Source organism: Chlamydomonas reinhardtii (genome assembly GCF_000002595.2).
Source record: "Chlamydomonas reinhardtii strain CC-503 cw92 mt+ unplaced genomic scaffold scaffold_23, whole genome shotgun sequence".
Classification (NCBI taxonomy): Eukaryota; Viridiplantae; Chlorophyta; class Chlorophyceae; order Chlamydomonadales; family Chlamydomonadaceae; genus Chlamydomonas; species Chlamydomonas reinhardtii.
The window spans coordinates 81,559-100,629 of NW_025061536.1; the positions used below are offsets into that span (position 1 = coordinate 81,559).

Genomic DNA, 19,071 nt, shown 5'->3' on the forward strand with positions numbered 1-19,071 from the left:
GCAAAAGATTGATGCTGACCCCCGGCACGACCCACTGCCACCTACCGATATGCGCAGCCACACAGAGAAATCTGGCTTTATACTAAACAACGACCCCGATGAAAATGACTCCGGTCCCCCGAACTTTGTCATGTGGGCACCACACTACTTTGCCAAAGTACAAAAAGACATGCAAGGAACCAACCGCATGCCTCGACTTGGAATTCCCCGCCACCACAGCAAGTTCCCGCAAAACCGCACTTGCCCCAACCCGACCCGTACAACCCCAGCCCACCTCGCAGACCCCTCCTTCCTGGGTAGTCAGGTGGACGACACCAATCCGCTAAACCCCGTCACAGCTTACATATCCGCAAACCCGCCAACAACACCTCCCACCTGTGCTTATGACTCCCGACCGAGATGGGCAGACACTGGGGATTTCATGATTGCACCTGAGCCTCCAAACTGGCCGAACATCACTGGTGCCACACCGGGGGACAGCCACGACCCCCGCCAGGCTGACCACGACCCACAAGGACAAATGCGTGCAGAATATATGCAGGAGCGTGAACGCCTCCGTGCACACTTGGATGACCACCCACCCCAACCAAGACCCTTCAAGCGTTGGATGGGAATCCGACTCCAGCTCCTGACAGGCAAACTACCCTGGCCGACGCAGGCATACCATGTTGCCCAAGCAGCGAAGCAACTAGTGTACTCCCTGTACCACGACATAGAGGAAATCTCGCACATTCAAGCTGGGCCCATCACTAAAGCCGTCACTGCCCCAGAGAAGGGTGACAGTCTCCACACCGAGCGCTACTATGAGGTAGCTTGGAAGGACACAACCATCGTTAAAGGAGCGGCTGAGGCCTACACCCGCATGAAGTATACTGGGACTGCTGCCGCACACATGGGATACGGGCAAGCGTGCTGCAAACATTTCCTGCGCATGAAATGGGACCCCACCAGCGAACCCGTAGACAAATGCCCCACCCTCCAAGGGTGGACCCCTGCCATCTCCGAACACTTGCGGAAACTTGCAGAACCCCCTACACCCATGCCACAACCCAAGCCCAAAGACGCCCGTCTTACACCTGCCCAACAGCAAGGGCGATGGACGCAAGCCGACGTGGCCGCGTCCCACGTCCGACGTACCACCAAACAGAACACGCGCATTGACACCAACCCGTGCAATCCCTACCTCGACGTCCACCCCACCGGAAGGTATACAATCCAAATCCCAGACACATACACTGATGAACGCACCCTCGCACACGTCTACAGCCCTACCGGACGCCACATAGCATCCGTTACGCTAGGCACCTTGCTGACTCTTAAAGCTCGATATGAACACGCCCTATCTACCCACCATGACGCAACCAGCCCGCACCGATCTCAAGGGGGCTTCCCGGAAGACTTGGCTAAACTGCTACTTCGCGCACGGGTAGACAGCAAAGGCAAGACATGCAAGTCGGCCCCCGCACGTGAGCGCTCTCTCCCCGAGTCCCTGAAGCTGGCGCTGTATAACTGCCTTGCCTCGACACACTCAGACCCTGACCGCCCAGTGGGGCTGGTGGAACGGTTTGCCTCTCCACTCAACTGCTCGGGCCGGGCCACTAAATATTACAGCCAACACGCAGCTGACTCCCTCTTCGGGGCCTCACATGATGCGTACACGGCCCCGTTTGATGGCCTCTCCCTCGCCCACCCTGACCCTGACCCAGACGCCTGCACAAAGGCACTGGCATGGGCAACAGCATCGATCGAACACCTAGAACACCAGGCCACCCCCGCCATTACCTTCATGATTATCCCACAAGGCAAAGGCGCCGCCAGCCGGTGCCTTGCGAGTCCACATGTCACCATCCTGGCCCTGATCCCACCTGGCGTATCCGCATCTAGCATGTTAGATGGCCTCGGGGCGGCCGACGAGGCTGCCAGCAGCAAGCAGGGCCTGCAGCTACTCCTCATTGCGAACACCACAGGGGTACAAGCACTCAACTCCAACAACAACCTGACACGTCTCCAAACCTTCCTGGCCGAACTTGGAGCGGTGCCGCCACCGACCTCGCAACCCCCAGGGCGCCGACGACAACCACTGGAGTGGCCCGCGCGCGTAACCCTCCCCCGTGACCGCACAGCCCCACCGGGCCGACCATACAGCCACCGTGCAAAAGCCCGTGCAAAGCAGCTAACTAGACCCCTAGCCCCAGCAGCACGGGGCCTGGACACATGCCCTACGCCCATGCCCACGCTCTCTGCCCTCTACACCACACGAGCTGCCTTCCCCACTCGGAGCAGCTACCTGTACGATGCCGCCACCATTGTTTGGACCGACGGATCTTGCATCAAAGTTGCGGCCGGTGAAGATGGCAACGAAATGAACAAACTCGGTGCTTGCGCGTGGTCCCAACAGACCGAACACATCTACGTCGAACCAGGCGGCCTCAACAGCACCAACACAATCCAAAGAGCCGAACTATCAGCCATTCTCGTGGCGTTAGAATACATCCGCCCCCGACTCTGTCTGCTGGGCATGACCCAAGTAACCATAGCCAGTGATTCCCTAGTGTCTCTCTACTTGATCCGCCGAGCCCTTACTGCACCACAACGACTCCTACTATCCTAGCATAAAAACCTGCTGGAAAACATACTCCACGAGCTACAAATGTATGCCGACGCCGGGGTCCCAGTCCAGCTGCTGAAAGTCCGCTCTCACACAGGGCTCCACGGCAACGAGGAAGCTGACAACGGTGCAGCCAAAGTCGCCGCCAACGACATGGAGGCCATGGGGCAGGCCATACGCTTAGCACCAGACGAACCGTGGTCCAACATCTGGTGGCCCAAACGCAACTCTGACAGTTTCTACCTAAGCGACCTAAACCGTGGAGTCCTGAACTCATTGCCCCCCGAAGCACAACAAGGCTTTACCAATAATACTCCAGTGCTGGAGCAATGGGCGGAAGCATCTGCCAACATGTGCCCCACCCTCAGCAACCGCACCCTCGCCAGCTCCACCAGGCACCCCTGGCTGGTCAAGCAAATACTCTACGCCCGCTACAGCTACCTCTTCAACGCACAGCTTAAACGGCGCTACCGCCTGGGAGGGAACGGCAACTGCCCCCTCTGCCACACCCCTGACTCCGGAGGGCACATCCTCGGAGGCTGCACACACCCTAAAATGAAAGGCGCGTACATCAATCGGCACAACTGGGCAGTCCAGCGTATCGCCAAATGCATCTCCAAAGGGACCTACGGGAACGGGTTCATGGTCATGGACGCGGGCCCCCTGGCCGACCTGCCACACTATGCGTCTGCACAACGCCCCCCCGCCTGGCTGGCTGCGGAGAGGACATCATCACCCCTTATTACAAGGCTCCGACCTGACATTCTGTTCATCCCAAACCTGCCCGCCCATGAAACACATAGAGAAGGGTACCGCCCGCCCCTGAACAAAGCACGGCTGCCCATCTATATCCTTGAAATCGGTTACAGCTCTGACGTCCGCCATTTGGACAAGCGGGAAGAACAAGGGGTGTCAGCTTTGTACAGCTGGAAAATGGGCTGAGCCCCTGATAGAGCAAGGGATGTGATGATGGGCACCGGCGACATGAATAGCACCCTTGCAAGCCCAGCGGGACTGGCAAAGGGGTATGCCAACGCCGTGCCAAGGCACCGCCACGCCCTGTCCACGCCACTCCACACATGAGTCCATGGTACCTCATTCCAAATCCCTCACAAGCACCACAAACGGCTAGCCGGGCTCGGGCGCGACCGGGGCCGCGACGCATTTAAGGCGGGATCGGCACGCATGGTTCGCCTGTTGCACAAACTTTCAACACTCTTGCCCCAAGACGCTTGTCGTCGACATGTTTTGACACATGGATGTAAGATATTCAGGGCCCGAGAGCTATACTCGCGGACTGAAGAAAGTCAAGATGTCCATGGACTCGCGAGGTCGCTTCTCGCTCCGGCCGAGTTTTCCCTGCCGCCTATTTTTCTGCAATAGGAAATAGCAATTAATAATACGTGGCACTCGCGGCTTGCGCCAGTTTGGCACTTTTTGTCGACGCAGGCAGGCACGCAGGCAGGCAGGCAGGCAGGCAGGCAGGCACGGACAGGGGCAATCCTGGGGGGCTTCGCCCCCCCCTGGATCGCTTCGCTCGGGGGGCTCAGCCCAAAAATCTCAACAACACCAAGAACTCAAGCGACTGCTGGAAGCGGCCGGATGGACGGTCCACTACACCACCAATGAATGCCTTGCGCTCGGAGTGACTGGGGCCATCCCTTGCAACCTCACTAAGCTGCTCACCTCCCAACTTGGGGTGACCCACACAGCCGCACGAGTATGCGGAGAGAGGCTCCACAAGAAAGAAAAGAAAGGTTACACTGGGCCTAAGCTCCTAGCGTGAGATTATCGGAGAATCGCTTGCGAGTGCAACCCCAGCACTGCCAAGCCAACTCTACGGTCTGCACCACCGCATCCTAGCCACCATCATCCTAGCACATCCGAGCCACCTTATCCTAGCCAATCCGAGCCGCCCTATCCTAGCCATCACCCTATGTCGCTAGGGAACGCCGCACTAAAGCTGCGGAGCACTGCCAGTTAATTGCAACATGCCAGAGCCATGGCGCTCCTGCTTCGACCTTGGATCTTGGACCTTGGACCGCACCTTGGACGCCTCTAATTCGGACTTCTGCACCACGACCTTTTTCATTCGTGGGATCACCAATCGGTTTCGCACCAATCTTTCGCCTTTTGCATAATTGGGCTTTCATCCGGATTTGTACCCGGGTCCCTTCTGCCGTAAGGACGATTCAAATCGCTAAACTAGTTAGCGATCCGGTGATAGAGAGGCTCCACACACACGCTGTGAACAGTGCGGGCGGCATTATCAAAATGCGCCGAGTAACCGAGCAGGAACTCAAATCGAGAGGCGGGTGAGCCACGGCTCCCCCACACCTCCTTGGAGTGCGTGGTGAGGTGGCAGCGCGAGGGGGATGGGCCTCCTCGCCCTAGCCACCTTACCCCGATAATCCACGCCAGGCCCCATGGGCCGGCGTTTGAATTATTATTATTATTATAATCCCTACCTGCCACACCCATCCCCGTCATCATCACAGATCCTTTGCGCTGCATACCAGGGGGGTCGACAGGGGGGCGCCGCCCCCCTGTCCATTTCCGGGGGGTGCAGGGGGGCTGGCCCCCCTGCGGGAAAGAAATGAGATGCTTCCTTAGTTCCTCCCTTATCCGCCTTCTCCCCCGCCTGTCATCCCACTGCCTCCCCTTGGGGGCGCGCGGGGGCATGTGGATCTAAGGGCCTCTTATTATTATTATCCTAACAGCGAAGTGCTTGCTAGTGAATGCGAATGCAAGACGCCGTCGCGAGCTCCAGGCTAAGCACGAAAGAAATTAGTGTTAGCGGCAATGCGGTTACTTGTTACCGTCGAGACGAGACACCGGTGCGCGCTCCACGCTGCTCCGCATTCGGCACGCCAAACGGAGTCCGAGTGTCGTGGAGACTGCTGCCACTTGCGGACGGACGTGTTCCAGCGGGCGGACGTGTTCCAGCTCGCAACTAGGCTGCTGCCATTCGCCGCGACAACGCGAAACCCACAAAATGCACCCACCTGGAACGGAGCCAGGCATCTGCGGGCGCCCATGGAGCATATGCGTGGGCAAACGGAAAAAAACGGGAGAAGAAAGAAGCGGCGTGGCGGATGTCAGTAACCGATGCCGGCCAACATTATTGACGTGCTTGAAAAAGCGCAACACGCACAGGCGAACATGCATTGTAGAGCCGAGGCCAGTGAGCTAGCCGGCCAAAGTTGCCGAGCAAGTGAAGCAGGGTGGCTGCCTAGCTGGGCCCGGGCTGATTAGAGGGCTGAACGGCGGCTGCACCGGGCGAGCTGTACTGGTAGTATGTACTGGTGCCGGCCAAGCATGGTAAGTATGGGCGCCGCTGCATGGATCCCGCCCCCATGTGCCGCGGCGAGGCTGGCGGCGGACCGCTGTGTGGTTCCCCACACCCGTCCAGGGACCGGCCCACGCACGGTGCAGCGGGGCCGGCCGGGTGGGGGGAACCGTGCTGACAGCTGAGTGGGCGGCGGGCGGAGGGCTGGCCGAGGGGAACGAGGTCGGTGCGTGTCCACGGCATGTACCCGAAACCGCGGAAAAGCCAAATCAAGAACCAAATTGTGCCAATTGTGCGGCCGCGTGAATGCTCAGGCTGCACCCGTAAGCGAGAGGCTCGTAACGTAAGCAAGCTAAGCCCGCGCATTTGCCGGGGCTCTCGCACAAACAATGTGGGCAAGCCCTTGGAAACGTGCCAAACGGAAGTGGTCCAAAGCGGCAATGAGCTGCAGTGCACGCCCATGCTCGTTGGAGACAAGGACAAGCCTATTAGTGTAGCACTCCTGCATGGATGCTCCTCAGCACATCAGAGAGCGTGCGCAAGAAGTTCCTTCCAGACCTGCTGGTCATTCCCACACTTCGGATGCACATGTCCAGACAGCCAGCCCGTGCACCCCGCACACGCCGCCAAAGGAGCGCCCATAAGGTCTACGTCATAGAAGTAGGGATACTGCTCGGACCTAAACCACCCGGACAAACGGGCAGAGAAACTGCAACAACATGAGGACCTCGTTGCCGCTCTCCGCGACGCAGGATGGGACGTGATGTACAGCCCAGACACTGTAGTTATCCTTGGCCATACCGGCACGGTCACACCCCACCTTCATGCCCTCCTCAAAACACTAGGATGCCCCACGCAGTCCGCACACCACACATGCCGTAAACTAGTTCAGCACGCCGTCCACACCACAACCGCCATCACAGCCCTCCACCACGAAATCTACAGCCACAAATGGCCCGGGAGACCACCATAAAACCGTATGAACCGCTGTGGGAAAGGGGCCAGGCCCAGTACGCCTAGGCGCACTGGCAACCTCCCCTCTCTCCCTTGGGGGACAGGGGCTCAGCGGCGGAGACCATCTATGCGGTGGTCTCTCATGCCCTCACGCCCCTACCTCCGCAGAACACGCCCTGTCATGCAGGGAGTACCTATTATTATTATTATAATTCCTATATCATAAGAAGAATAATAATAGAAACCGGACTTAGCCGCGCGGGCGATCCTCCGAGGGTGGGGGGGGGGCCGGGGCCCCGGGCGTGAGGGACCCAGCTTTGTTGTGAGGAGCGTCGCGCGTGCTCACGACATAGCTGGGGCCGCATACGGGAGTGCGCTCCGCGGCGTTTGTGTCGGAACCGCGGCCATTTGCTGTCCGGGCAGCCGTGAGGGACCCAGTTTTGTAAATACAGCGCACAGAATTTGGCCCCCCACTTAAGAACGCTGCGTCGCCGAGTTGAGGTCCGGATCTGCGCGAGCACCGGTGTGTGGCCGCGTGTCCCCATAAAAGGGACCCATATTTATATATAGCAATTACATGCGCCTCAGGAACCGGCAAGGTGGCGCTGCGAGGTTGGTCGGCAACGTCTAACTCGCGCACGGCCCTACGGGCCGGTTGTGTCCCCAGCCAAGTACCATTCGTATAACATCTACTACCGCATTAGAGTAACTCCGGGGCACTTCATTGAGCCGGGGCCGACCTCAAACATCTACATGTGACAGTCGCGTTCGCCAGGACACGCCATATCAGGCCAGATAGTAGCCTGATTACATCTATGCAGATATCTGTGTTGACGGCAATTGATCACGCCCCAAAACAACGCCGATGTTGGTCGGTCAATGTCGTGACTTGAGCGTCGGCGAGCACGTTTTAGCCTGCCGTCAAGCGCTATTGCTACAATAGATTGCATGTAACATATACATTGAGTGGCGGAGTCTGTATCCCGCTCTGCGTTTTGTTTGGGGCACCGTCTCCTGGCCTCCTCAACTGGCGGGTTTGGCTTGAAAACCCCCTGATATATTGTCCTTCAGTTAGGGACGGCGTGGTGGCATCCTTAAAGAACTATCTATCAGGGGGTTTTGGGTGCCGTCAGGTGGGCGCCTCCCTGGGGACACGATTTGTCCTGGAGTGGGAGAGGGTGCAATGTCCCCATAGGCCGACAATGCAATCTAGCATGCAGGGGGCTAGGAAGGGACCAATGCAATCTAGAACCACCGGCGGTCCCTTGACACCCTTAGGGGCACGCCCCATGGATCGCATGGCGGTCCGCCGGGTGGAGGTGGCTGGACGCGTGTGCGTGCACTCGTGCATGCCGTGCTGCGGCCGGGCATGCGGGCTTCAGGGTGGGTCTGGTGCCGAAGTTGAATAATATTATTATTATTATTATTATTATTATTATTATTATTATTATTATTATTATTATTATTATTATTATTATTATTATTATTATTATTATTATTATTATTATTATTATTATTATTATTATTATTATTATTATTATTATTATTATTATTATTATTATTATTATTATTATTATTATTATTATTATTATTATTTGCCCCCGCTTTTAAGGGTCTCGCTAGATTTTTTGGCTTTCGGCGCCATAGACGCCGCGCCGCGCCCTCGTTCGCGCGCCCGGCGCGCAAGTCTGAAAGCCCGCAACCCCGCGCACCTATAACCCCGCGAAACCGCGCGCGGCGCGCGCGGCAGCGCGAGAACCCGCCCAACCACCGCGACCCAAGCACAGGCGCCGCGCGATCCGGGCGCTGGCTCCTGCGCGCGCGGCAGCGCTGCTGTGGCCGCGCGCGCGCCCGCGGCGCGCCGGTGCCGGGGATGGCTTTAGGCAGGCGCGAGCCGCGCTGCTGCACGCGCAGCGCGGCGCCCGGGATAGCCGTGATTCCGCCGCCGCGCCGTCAATGATCACTAGCACCACCGCTGGTGGCGCTCTCGCCATGCACCCGCGAGCGTATCCGCTGGTGATACACGTGAACAGTATTGCTCATGACATGGCTCATGATATTGGCGCGGCAAACGTTGGAAAACGCACGCAAACGTTGGAGCCCACGTTTTGTAATTCCGAGGAGGGGTTGCACGCGGCCGGTGGTGGCCCATTTCATGCCGCTGCTTTGTTTGCACGGCCTTCACATGCCTACCGGTGCTGCGGCAGTTTGCGGGTCCGTGTTGATTGGTCGCGTGCTTGTACAGCCGATGTACATGCAGTTGTAACCCGTAGATCTTGTGGGCGGCCGCACCGCCCGTGGGTCGGCTGTCAGCATGCTTCCGTGCTGCCACTACTGCCACGCCCGCTGAACCCATGGCAGCAGCACACTATCTAACTAGCTAGGGTCGCCTCGCAGCCATGCATCAGTTGCGCACAGCGCGCAACTCCCGCGCACCGAGGGCAAGCCGCTGATGACAGGTGCGTTTTCAAGCGGCCAATGACAGCAGCCTGTCACACGGCCGCCCCTGCAGCAAGCGAAACAAGCCGGCGCCCGGTTGCTGTGCTGTGTACCCGCGTCAGCACCGCACACACACACACACACACACACGTTGTATTTACCGCTTTCCCGTGCACGCGGCCACACACAGTTGCAGGCATTAGAGCAGGCATCAGTGCAGGCGCGGCGTGGCGTTTCAGGTGAGCTATTGCTTGCTGCCTGCTTGTTGGCGTGGCCTGAGTTCCCTTGCTGGGGCGTGCTGGGCAAGCGCATTAACCCGCGCTGGTGCATGCCTGCAGGCGCTGCGCTGATGCTGTTGGTTTTTTCCCTGACCGTCGGCTTTGAGTAGTCCAACGTGCGCGTGCGTGGCCGGGGTATTATTCAGCTGGGTTCGTGCGTGCACAAAGGTAACGTGCGCCGCACGGTTTAATGCGCTTGCTCCCCTGCCTGTTGTTTGTCCCGCTGCAGTTGAGGCTTATTGCAAGCGCAATCAGGCTGCGCGGCGTGCCACTACCGTGCAGTGGAGCCTGGGCCGTTTCCTATACCTGGTGTTGCAGAGTTCAAAGTGTACAACACGCTAGCTAACCCTCCTGGCATACTTTTAACGGCGCGAACAGTTCCAGCAACGCTGATGGCGCATACGGTTCTCGTGCCATAAAATAGAAATTCCTAACGTATGTCTTCATAGTTGGCTTCGTTGCTGCCGCTACAAGGTTTGCTTAATAACCCACCCGTTCACATACCTTGCCACACGATGCTGCATGACCGCCCGTGCCACAAACTATTTCCAAGTGCACGGCAGAGCTTTCACCCCTTCCAGTCCTGCCTTTCCACACGTCGCCCCAATGTCGGCCTGCATGTAGCTTGCCTCGGACCATACATCCGCAGTGCTCCACCTGCCCCTCGATCCCTGGGGGGTCCGACAGGGGGGCGCCGCCCCCCTGTCAAAGAGAGAACCCGGGGCCCGAGGGATGAATAGTAATGATCCTCCCAACAGTGATAATGCTGCACATCGCGCCGCGTTCCAGGGGGGTCGACAGGGGGGGCGCCGCCCCCCTGTCCATTTCCGGGGGGTGCAGGGGGGCTGGCCCCCCTGCGGGAATACCTGTGTTACGCCCGCCTCAAATGCTTCCCCGCCCTCCGGCTCTTCAATGTGGCCACCCTCGGGGGCGGGCGGGGGCATGCGTGTCTAGAGGCCTTGTTATTATTGGCGCCGCCGCCGCGCACCTGGTTGCGCGCCTGGCCGGGCCGCCCGAAAGCCAGCACGCTCTTCTAGGCCCTGGCGCTGCCCCGCGCGCGCGCCGCGCGACCCAGCGCGAGAGCCCGCCCAACCGCCGCGATCCAGCCGCTGGCTCCCCGGATCCGGGCGCCGGCTCCGCGCGGCGCCAGCTTGCGCGGCGCGCGGCCATCCCGCGCCCGCCGGGCTGCGGGAGCCGCGCGCTGCCGCCCCCTACAAATGGGCGCCACCGGCGGCCGCCACCGCGCGCCAAGCTAGCTGCCAGGCCAGTGTTTGTGCCGGCCGCCCCCATGATGAGCGCTAGTGCTTATCGCTGGTGGTGGCATCAGCTGTGACGTGTCCAAACATGTTGGCTAGCGTATCATTACATGTTTATACATTTTATACATTGCTTATATACTTGCTGCACCATTACTAGCCGCGCGCCGTTGCAAAACCAGCCGGAAACCGCTCGGGGCAGCGGTCGCCTTGCCCCGCCTGCTGCCCAGCCGCGCTATGCTGCCGCGACTGATCCAGCTGGGCTGCGCCTGCAGCATCGCAGCCAAAATGTGCATGCAGTGCGAGTGGCAGGCGCGCGCGAATGAAAACCCACATATGCCCAACTGCCGCCGCATCGGCCCACTTTAGTTCCACAAACGCCCACCAACTGCTGCATGCGGCGTTAGTGTGTTGCAGTCACCTCGCCGGCGCCGGGTCCTATGCAATGCACTGCGCCTGTGTTTGTTATGTTATTCTTGGTGTGGGACTGCAAATGAACACCGGCAGACATGCACCAGTGAAAGGCCACATGTGCGCAACTGCTGCCAGCCAACTAACTGCCCAACCGCCCAGTTGCGTGCAGTTACTTGGCCAGCTCCTATGCACTGTTCTTATGTCGGTGCTTAAATTGTATGATCATGAAAACCATTACAATAATATGCAGCTGCCTCGTGCACCATGCGCGCTGTCATGTGCAAGTGTGGTTGTGCAGTCGGCTCAACAGCCGAGCAAAACCAGCAGTTACACGCCCTCCCACTTTCCAAAACGGGTGCTCCCTTTATGCACAAGCCAGCGCAAATGCATGATGCTATCATTTGTGAACAGGTGCCCCTGCTTAGTGCACCTGCCTCCAGTGCAACCCCTTGCAGTGCAACAGAGGCACAACCCAGCTGCATCCAAGCAAGCAATATGCGCTCCACGCATGCTATAACTGTGCCACACAGCACGTGCGGGTGGAGTCCAGTTCATGTCCGTGCAACAATTGTTTGCAACCATCCCGCCAGCAATGCAGTTCTAGCCTGCGTCCTCGCCTTCCTCCCACCCAAACGTTCCGCATGCCGGTGCATGTATTAGGCTCCCCTCTCACCCATACCCTAGCCACCATTTCACCTTGGGGGGCCCGACAGGGGGGCGCCGCCCCCCTGTCAAAGAGAAGCGACGGGCCACGAGGGGGGCGGGTAATAATCCCTACCCGCCACACCCCCCCCCTCATCATCACAGTTCCTTTGCGCTGCATACCAGGGGGGTCGACAGGGGGGCGCCGCCCCCCTGTCCATTTCCGGGGGGTGCAGGGGGGCTGGCCCCCCTGCGGGGGAAAAAATGAGATGCTTCCTTAGTTGCTCCCTTCTCCTCCTTCTCCCCCGCCCCTCATCCCACCGGCTCCCCTTGGGGGCGCGCGGGGGCATGTGGATCTAAGGGCCTCTTATTATTATTATTATTATTATTATTATTATTATTATTATTATTATTATTATTATTATTATTATTATTATTATTATTATTATTATTATTATTATTATTATTATTATTATTATTATTATTATTATTATTATTGCCCCCGCTCTTAAGGGTCTCGCTAGATTTTTTGGCTTTCGGCGCATAGACGCCGCGCCGCGCCCTTGTTCGCGCGCCCGGCGCGCTAGTCTGAAAGCCCGCAACCCCGCGCACCTATAACCCCGCGCAACCGCGCGCGGCGCGCGTGGCAGCGCGAGAACCCGCCCAACCGCCGCGACCCAAGCACAGGCGCCGCGCGATCCGGGCGCCGGCTCCCGCTGCTGTGGCCGCGCGCGCGCCCTCGGTGCACCGGTGCCGGGGTTGGCTTTACGCAGGCGTGCGCCGCGCTGACGCGCGTGCAGCGCGGTGCCCGGGATAGCCGTGATTCCGCCGCCGCGGTGTCGATGATCACTGGCACCACCGCTGGCGGTGCTCTCGCCATGCACCCGCGAGTGTATCCGCTGGTGATACACGTGAACAGTATTGCTCATTACATGGCTCATGATATTGGCGCGGCGAACGTTGGAAAAACGCACGCAAATGTTGGAGCCCACGTTTCGTAACTCCGAGGTGGGGTTGCACGCGGCCGGCGGTGGCCTGGTTCATGCCGCTGCTTTGTTTGCACGGCCTTCTTCACATGCCTACCAGTGCTGCGGCAGTTTGCGGGTCCGCGTTGGTCGCGTGCTTGTACCGCCGACGTACGCGCAGTTGTAACCCGCGGATCTTGTGGGCGGCCGCACCGCCCGTGGGTCACCTGTCAGCATGCTTCCGTGCTGCCACTACTGCCACGCCCACTCAACCCATTGCAGCAGCACACTATCTAACTAGCTAGGGCCGCCTCGCAGCCATGCAGTAATTGCGCACAGTGCGCAAATCCCGCGCGCCGAGGGCAAGCTGCTGATGACAGGTGCGTTTTCAAGCGGCCAATGACAGCAGCCTGTCACACGGCAGCCCCTGCAGCAAGCGATACAAGCCGGCGCCCAGTTGCTTTCCCGTTTACCCGCGGCGGCTCCGTTGTTCAGCTCCGCACACACATACGTTGTATTTACCGCTTTCCCGTGCACGCGGCCACACACAGTTGCAGGCATCAGCGCAGGCGCGGCGTGGCGTTTCAGGTAAGCTGTTGTTTGCTGCCTGCTTGTTTGCGTGGCCTGAGTTCCCTTGCTGGTGCTAGCTGGGCTCACTCCATATCCTGCTCGGCGTGTTTGCAGGGCAGCCATCCATGCACCAGTGCGGTGCTGGCGTGCTGCTCGCACGTGATATGGACGTTCTTAACCCGCGCTGGTGCATGCCTGCAGGCGCCGCGCTGACGCTGTGGGTTTGTTTCCTGACCGTCGGCTGTCAGTAGTCCAACGTGCGCGTGCGTGGCCGGGGTATTATTCAGCTGGGTTCATGCGTGCACAAAGGTACTTTGTGGGCCGCATGGTTTAAAGCGCTTGCTCCCCTGCCTGTTGTTTGTCCCGCTGCAGTTGAGGCTTATTGCAAGCGCAACCAGGCTGCGCGGCGCACCACTACTGTGCAGTGGAGCCTGGGCCGTCTTCTACACCTGGTGTTGCAGAGTTCAAAGTGTACAACACGCTAGCTAACCCTCCTGGCATACTTTTAACGGCGTGAACAGTTCCAGCAATGCTGCTGGCGCATACAGTTCTCGTGCCATAATTAGAAGTTCATAACGTATGCCTTCATAGTTGACTTCGTTGCTGCTGCTACAAGGTTTGCTTCATAACCCACCCGTTCACATACCTTGCGACACGATGCTGCAGGACCGCCCGTGCCACAAGCGATTTCCATGTGCACGGCAGAGCTTTCGCCCCTTCCAGTCCTGACTTTCCACACGCCGCCCCAATGTCGGCCTGCATGTACCTTGCTTGCCTGGGACCATACTTCAGCCATGCTCCACCTGCCCCTCAATCCCTGGGGGGTCCGACAGGGGGGCGCCGCCCCCCTGTCAAAGAGAGAACCCGGGGCCCGAGGGATAGGTAGTAATGATCATCCCAACAATGTTAATGCTGCACTTCGCGCCGCGTTCCAGGGGGGTCGACAGGGGGGCGCCGCCCCCCTGTCCATTTCCGGGGGGTGCAGGGGGGCTGGCCCCCCTGCGGGAATACCTTTGTTACGCCCGCCTCAAATGCTCCCCCGCACTCCTGCTCTTTCATGTGGCCACCCTCGGGGGCGGGCGGGGGCATGCGGGTCTAGAGGCCTTGTTATTATTATTATTATTGCCCCCGCTCTTAAGGGTCTCGCTAGATTTTTTGGCATTCGGCGCCATAGACGCCGCGCCGCGCCCTCGTTCGCGCGCCCCGCGCGCTAGTGTGAAAGCCCGCAACCCCGCGCACCTATAACCCCGCGAAACCGCGCGCGGCGCGCGCGGCAGCGCAAGAACCCGCCCAACCGCCGCGACCCAAGCACGGGCGCCCCACGATCCGGGCGCCGGCTCCCGCGTGCGCGGCAGCGCTGCTCCGGCCGCGCGCGCGCCCTCAGCGTGCCGGTGCCGGGGTTGGCTTTAGGCAGGCGCGAGTTGCGCTGCCGCGCGCACAGCGCGGCGCCCGGGATAGCCGTGATTCCGCCGCCGCGCCGTCGATGATCACTGGCATCACCGCTGGTGGTGCTCTCGCCATGCACCCGCGAGTGTATCCGCTGGTGATACACGTGAACAGTATTGCTCATTACATGGCTCATGATATTGGCGCAGCGAACGTTGGAAAAACGCACGCAAACGTTGGAGCCCACGTTTTGTAACTCCGAGGTGGGGTTGCACGCGGCCGGCGGTGGCCTGGTTCATGCCGCTGCTTTGTTTGCACGGCCTTCACATGCCTACCAGTGCTGCGGCAGTTTGCGGGTCCGCGTTGGTCGCGTGCGTGTACGGCCGATGTACGTGCAGTTGTAACTCGCGGATCTTGGCGGCTGCCGCACCACCCGTGGGTCACCTGTCAGCATGCTTCCGTGCTGCCACGCCCGCTCAACCCATTGCAGCAGCACACTAACTAGCTAGGGCCGCCTCGCAGCCATGCAGTCATTGCGCACAGCACGCAGGTCCCGCGCGCCGAGGGCAAGCTGCTGATGACAGGCGCGTTTTCAAGCGGCCAATGACAGCAGCCTGTCACACGGCAGCCCCTGCAGCAAGCGATACAAGCCGGCGCCCAGTTGCTTTCCCGTTTACCCGCGGCGGCTCCTTTGTTCAGCTCCGCACACACATACGTTGTATTTACCGCTTTCCCGTGCCCGCGGCCACACACAGTTGCAGGCATCAGCGCAGGCGCGGCGTGGCGTTTCAGGTAAGCTGTTGTTTGCTGCCTGCTTGTTTGCGTGGCCTGAGTTCCCTTGCTGGTGCTGGGTCTCACTCCATATCCTGCTCGGCGTGTTTGCAGGGCAGCCATCCATGCACCAGTGCGGTGCTGGCGTGCTGCTCGCACGTGATATGGACGTTCTTAACCCGTGCTGGTGCATGCCTGCAGGCGCCGCGCTGACGCTGTGGGTTTGTTTCCTGACCGTCGGCTGTCAGTAGTCCAACGTGCGCGTGCGTGGCCGGGGTATTATTCAGCTGGGTTCATGCGTGCACAAAGGTACTTTGTGGGCCGCATGGTTTAACGCGCTTGCTCTCCTGCCTGTTGTTTGTCCCGCTGCAGTTGAGGCTTATTGCAAGCGCAACCAGGCTGCGCGGCGCGCCACTACTGTGCAGTGGAGCCTGGGCCGTCTTCTACACCTGGTGTTGCAGAGTTCAAAGTGTACAACACGCTAGCTAACCCTCCTGGCATACTTTTAACGGCACGAACAGTTCCAGTAACGCTGCTGGCGCATACAGCTCTCGTGCCATACTTAGAAGTTCCTAACTTATGCCTTCATAGTTGACTTCGTTGCTGCCGCTACAAGGTTTGCTTCATAACCCACCCGTTGACATACCTTGCCACACGATGCTGCAGGACCGCACGTGCCACAAGCGATTTCCATGTGCACGGCAGAGCGTTCACCCCTTCCAGTCCTGACTTTCCACACGCCGCCCCAATGTCGGCCTGCATGTAGCTTGCCTGGGACCATACTTCCGCCATGCTCCACCTGCCCCTCAATCCCTGGGGGGTCCGACAGGGGGGCGCCGCCCCCCTGTCAAAAAATGAACCCGGGGCCCGAGGGATCGGTAGTAATGATCATCCCAACAATGATAATGCTGCACTTCGCGCCGCGTTCCAGGGGGGTCGACAGGGGGGCGCCGCCCCCCTGTCCATTTCCGGGGGGTGCAGGGGGGCTGGCCCCCCTGCGGGAATACCTTTGTTACGCCCGCCTCAAATGCTTCCCCGCCCTCCGGCTCTTTCATGTGGCCACCCTCGGGGGCGGGCGGGGGCATGCGGGTCTAGAGGCCTTGTTATTATTTGCCCCCGCTCTTAAGGGTCTCGCTACACGTTTTGGGTTACGGCGCCATAGACGCCGCGCTGCCACCTCGTTCGCGCGCCCGGCGCGCAAGTCTGAAAGCCCGCAGCCCCGCGCACCTATAACCCCGCGAAACCGCGCGCGGCGTGCGCGCCAGCACGACAACCCGCCCAACCGCCGCGACCCAAGCACGGGCGCCGCGCGATCCAGGCGCGGGCTCCCGCGCGCACGGCAGTGCTGCTCCGGCCGCGCGCGCGCCCTCGGCGCACCGGTGCCGGGGTTGGCTTTAGGCAGGCGCGAGTCGCGCTGCCGCGCGCGCAGCGCGGCGCCTGGCATTGCCGTGTTCCCGCCGCCGCGCTGTCAATGATCACTGGCACCACCGCTGGTGGTGCTCTCGCCATGCACCCGCGAGCGTATCCGCTGGTGATACACGTGATCAGTATTGCTCATGACATGGCTCATGATATTGGCGCGGGACATGTTGGAAAAATGCACGCAAACGTTGGAGCCCACGTTTGTAACTCCGAGGAAGGGTTGCACGCGGCCGGCGGTGGCCCGTTTAATGCTGCTGCTTTGTTTGCACGGCCTTCACATGCCTACCAATGCTGCGGCAGTTGGCGGGTCGGCGTTGATCGTGTGCATGTACGGCCGATGTACGTGCAGTTGTAACCCGCGGATCTTGGCGGCAGCCGCACCGCCCGTGGGTCACCTGTCAGCATGCTTCCGTGCTGCCACGCCCGCTCAACCCATTGCAGCAGCACACTAATAACTAGCTAGGGCCGCCTCGCAGCCATGCAGTCATTGCGCACAGCACGCAGGTCCCGCGCGCCGAGGGCAAGCTGCTGATGACAGGCGCGTTTTCAAGCGGCCAATGACAGCAGCCTGTCACACGGCAGCCCCTGCAGCAAGCGATACAAGCCGGCGCCCAGTGCTTTCCCGTTTACTTGCGGCGGCTCCTTTGTTCAGCTCCGCACACACATACGTTGTATTTACCGCTTTCCCGTGCACGCGGCCACACACAGTTGCAGGCATCAGCGCAGGCACGGCGTGGCGTTTCAGGTAAGCTGTTGTTTGCTGCCTGCTTGTAGATAGGCGTGGCCTGAGTTCCCTTGCTGGTGCTGGGTCTCACTCCATATCCTGCTCGGCTTGTTTGCAGGGCAGCCATCCATGCACCAGTGCGGTGCTGGCGTGCTGCTCGCACGTGATATGGACGTTCTTAACCCGCGCTGGTGCATGCCTGCAGGCGCCGCGCTGACGCTGTGGGTTTGTTTCCTGACCGTCGGCTGTCAGTAGTCCAACGTGCGCGTGCGTGGCCGGGGTATTATTCAGCTGGGTTCATGCGTGCACAAAGGTACTTTGTGGGCCGCATGGTTTAACGCGCTTGCTCCCCTGCCTGTTGTTTGTCCCGCTGCAGTTGAGGCTTATTGCAAGCGCAACCAGGCTGCGCGGCGCGCCACTACTGTGCAGTGGAGCCTGGGCCGTCTCCTATACCTGGTGCTGCAGAGTTCAAAGTGTACAACGCGCCAGCTAACCCTCCTGGCATACTTTTAACGGCGCGAACAGTTCCAGTATCGTACCAACCTTCCCTCTCCGACTCTGGCCCTCACGCATGGCCACTCTGACGGAGACCACCCCCCCTGACAACCCAGGCCTTTGGCGTAACGTTGTCCTGCCAGTCCCCAAATCCACCATAGAAGCAACACGGACAAAAATAGAACACAACCTTGCGACACCCATCGCCGCCCTGACCAATGCACTGCATCCAGCCACCACGGCAATCCAGTCCCACCTGGCCCAACATGCAACGGGAGCCACCACAGCCGTAGAATTGCAGGACGCCCTACAACAAGACCCAGCAGTTCAGACACCCAACCTTGATGCTCTAGCCGCCCAACTGCATGACATACTGACAGACGGACTGAGCATCCTTGTAGATATGTGCCCGAAGAAACCCCCAGTACGTGGGGCGTTCATCCCGCGCCGACTCAGCAAAAAAACTACGAAAGGCTCATGATGAAATCAAACAACTACGCACACAATGCGACCAACTTAACAACACAACCCCCAACACACACCCCGCAGCAGCCACCCAACCAGAAACGGGCCCTACCCAACCAGAGGCTGGGACAGCGACAACCACCCCTTCCCCCCCTCAGCCCGCCGAGAATGGGGAAACCCACCCAGCAACAGCTGTCACGCCGCAACCCGCCCGCAGCCCACGACCGCCCCCAGGCACCCGTGCCATAGCGGAGTTAATCGAGAAGATTAAAACCGCGGGACAATCCCTACGCAAACTTCTCAAGAAACAAACACAAGATGATATCAAAAAAGCCAAAGCCCGTTTCCAGCACAAACTTGCCACACGAGCCAAACAAGCCCATAAGGACATTT

The 19,071-nt window shown here is 59.6% G+C and overlaps 1 protein-coding gene across 1 annotated transcript; it reads left to right on the top strand.

The window, feature by feature from the left end:
• Nucleotides 1-7,437: 7,437 nt before the first annotated feature.
• On the top strand, nt 7,438-9,129 carry CHLRE_23g754897v5 (uncharacterized protein). Its single transcript, XM_043072937.1, has 2 exons — nt 7,438-7,750; nt 8,639-9,129. The coding sequence occupies exons 1-2, from the start codon at nt 7,717-7,719 to the stop codon at nt 8,809-8,811; spliced, it is 207 nt and encodes a 68-aa protein (XP_042914145.1). The 5' UTR covers nt 7,438-7,716; the 3' UTR covers nt 8,812-9,129.
• Nucleotides 9,130-19,071: the final 9,942 nt, after the last annotated feature.

Excerpts from the sequence above, each read along its gene's own strand:
- CHLRE_23g754897v5 (XM_043072937.1), top strand. The coding sequence starts at position 7,717 with ATGTTGGTCGGTCAATGTCGTGACTTGAGCGTCG. Across the intron at positions 7,751-8,638 it reads ATGTCGTGACTTGAGCGTCG|GCGCCGCGCGATCCGGGCGC; the intron begins GCGAGCACGTTT and ends ACCCAAGCACAG.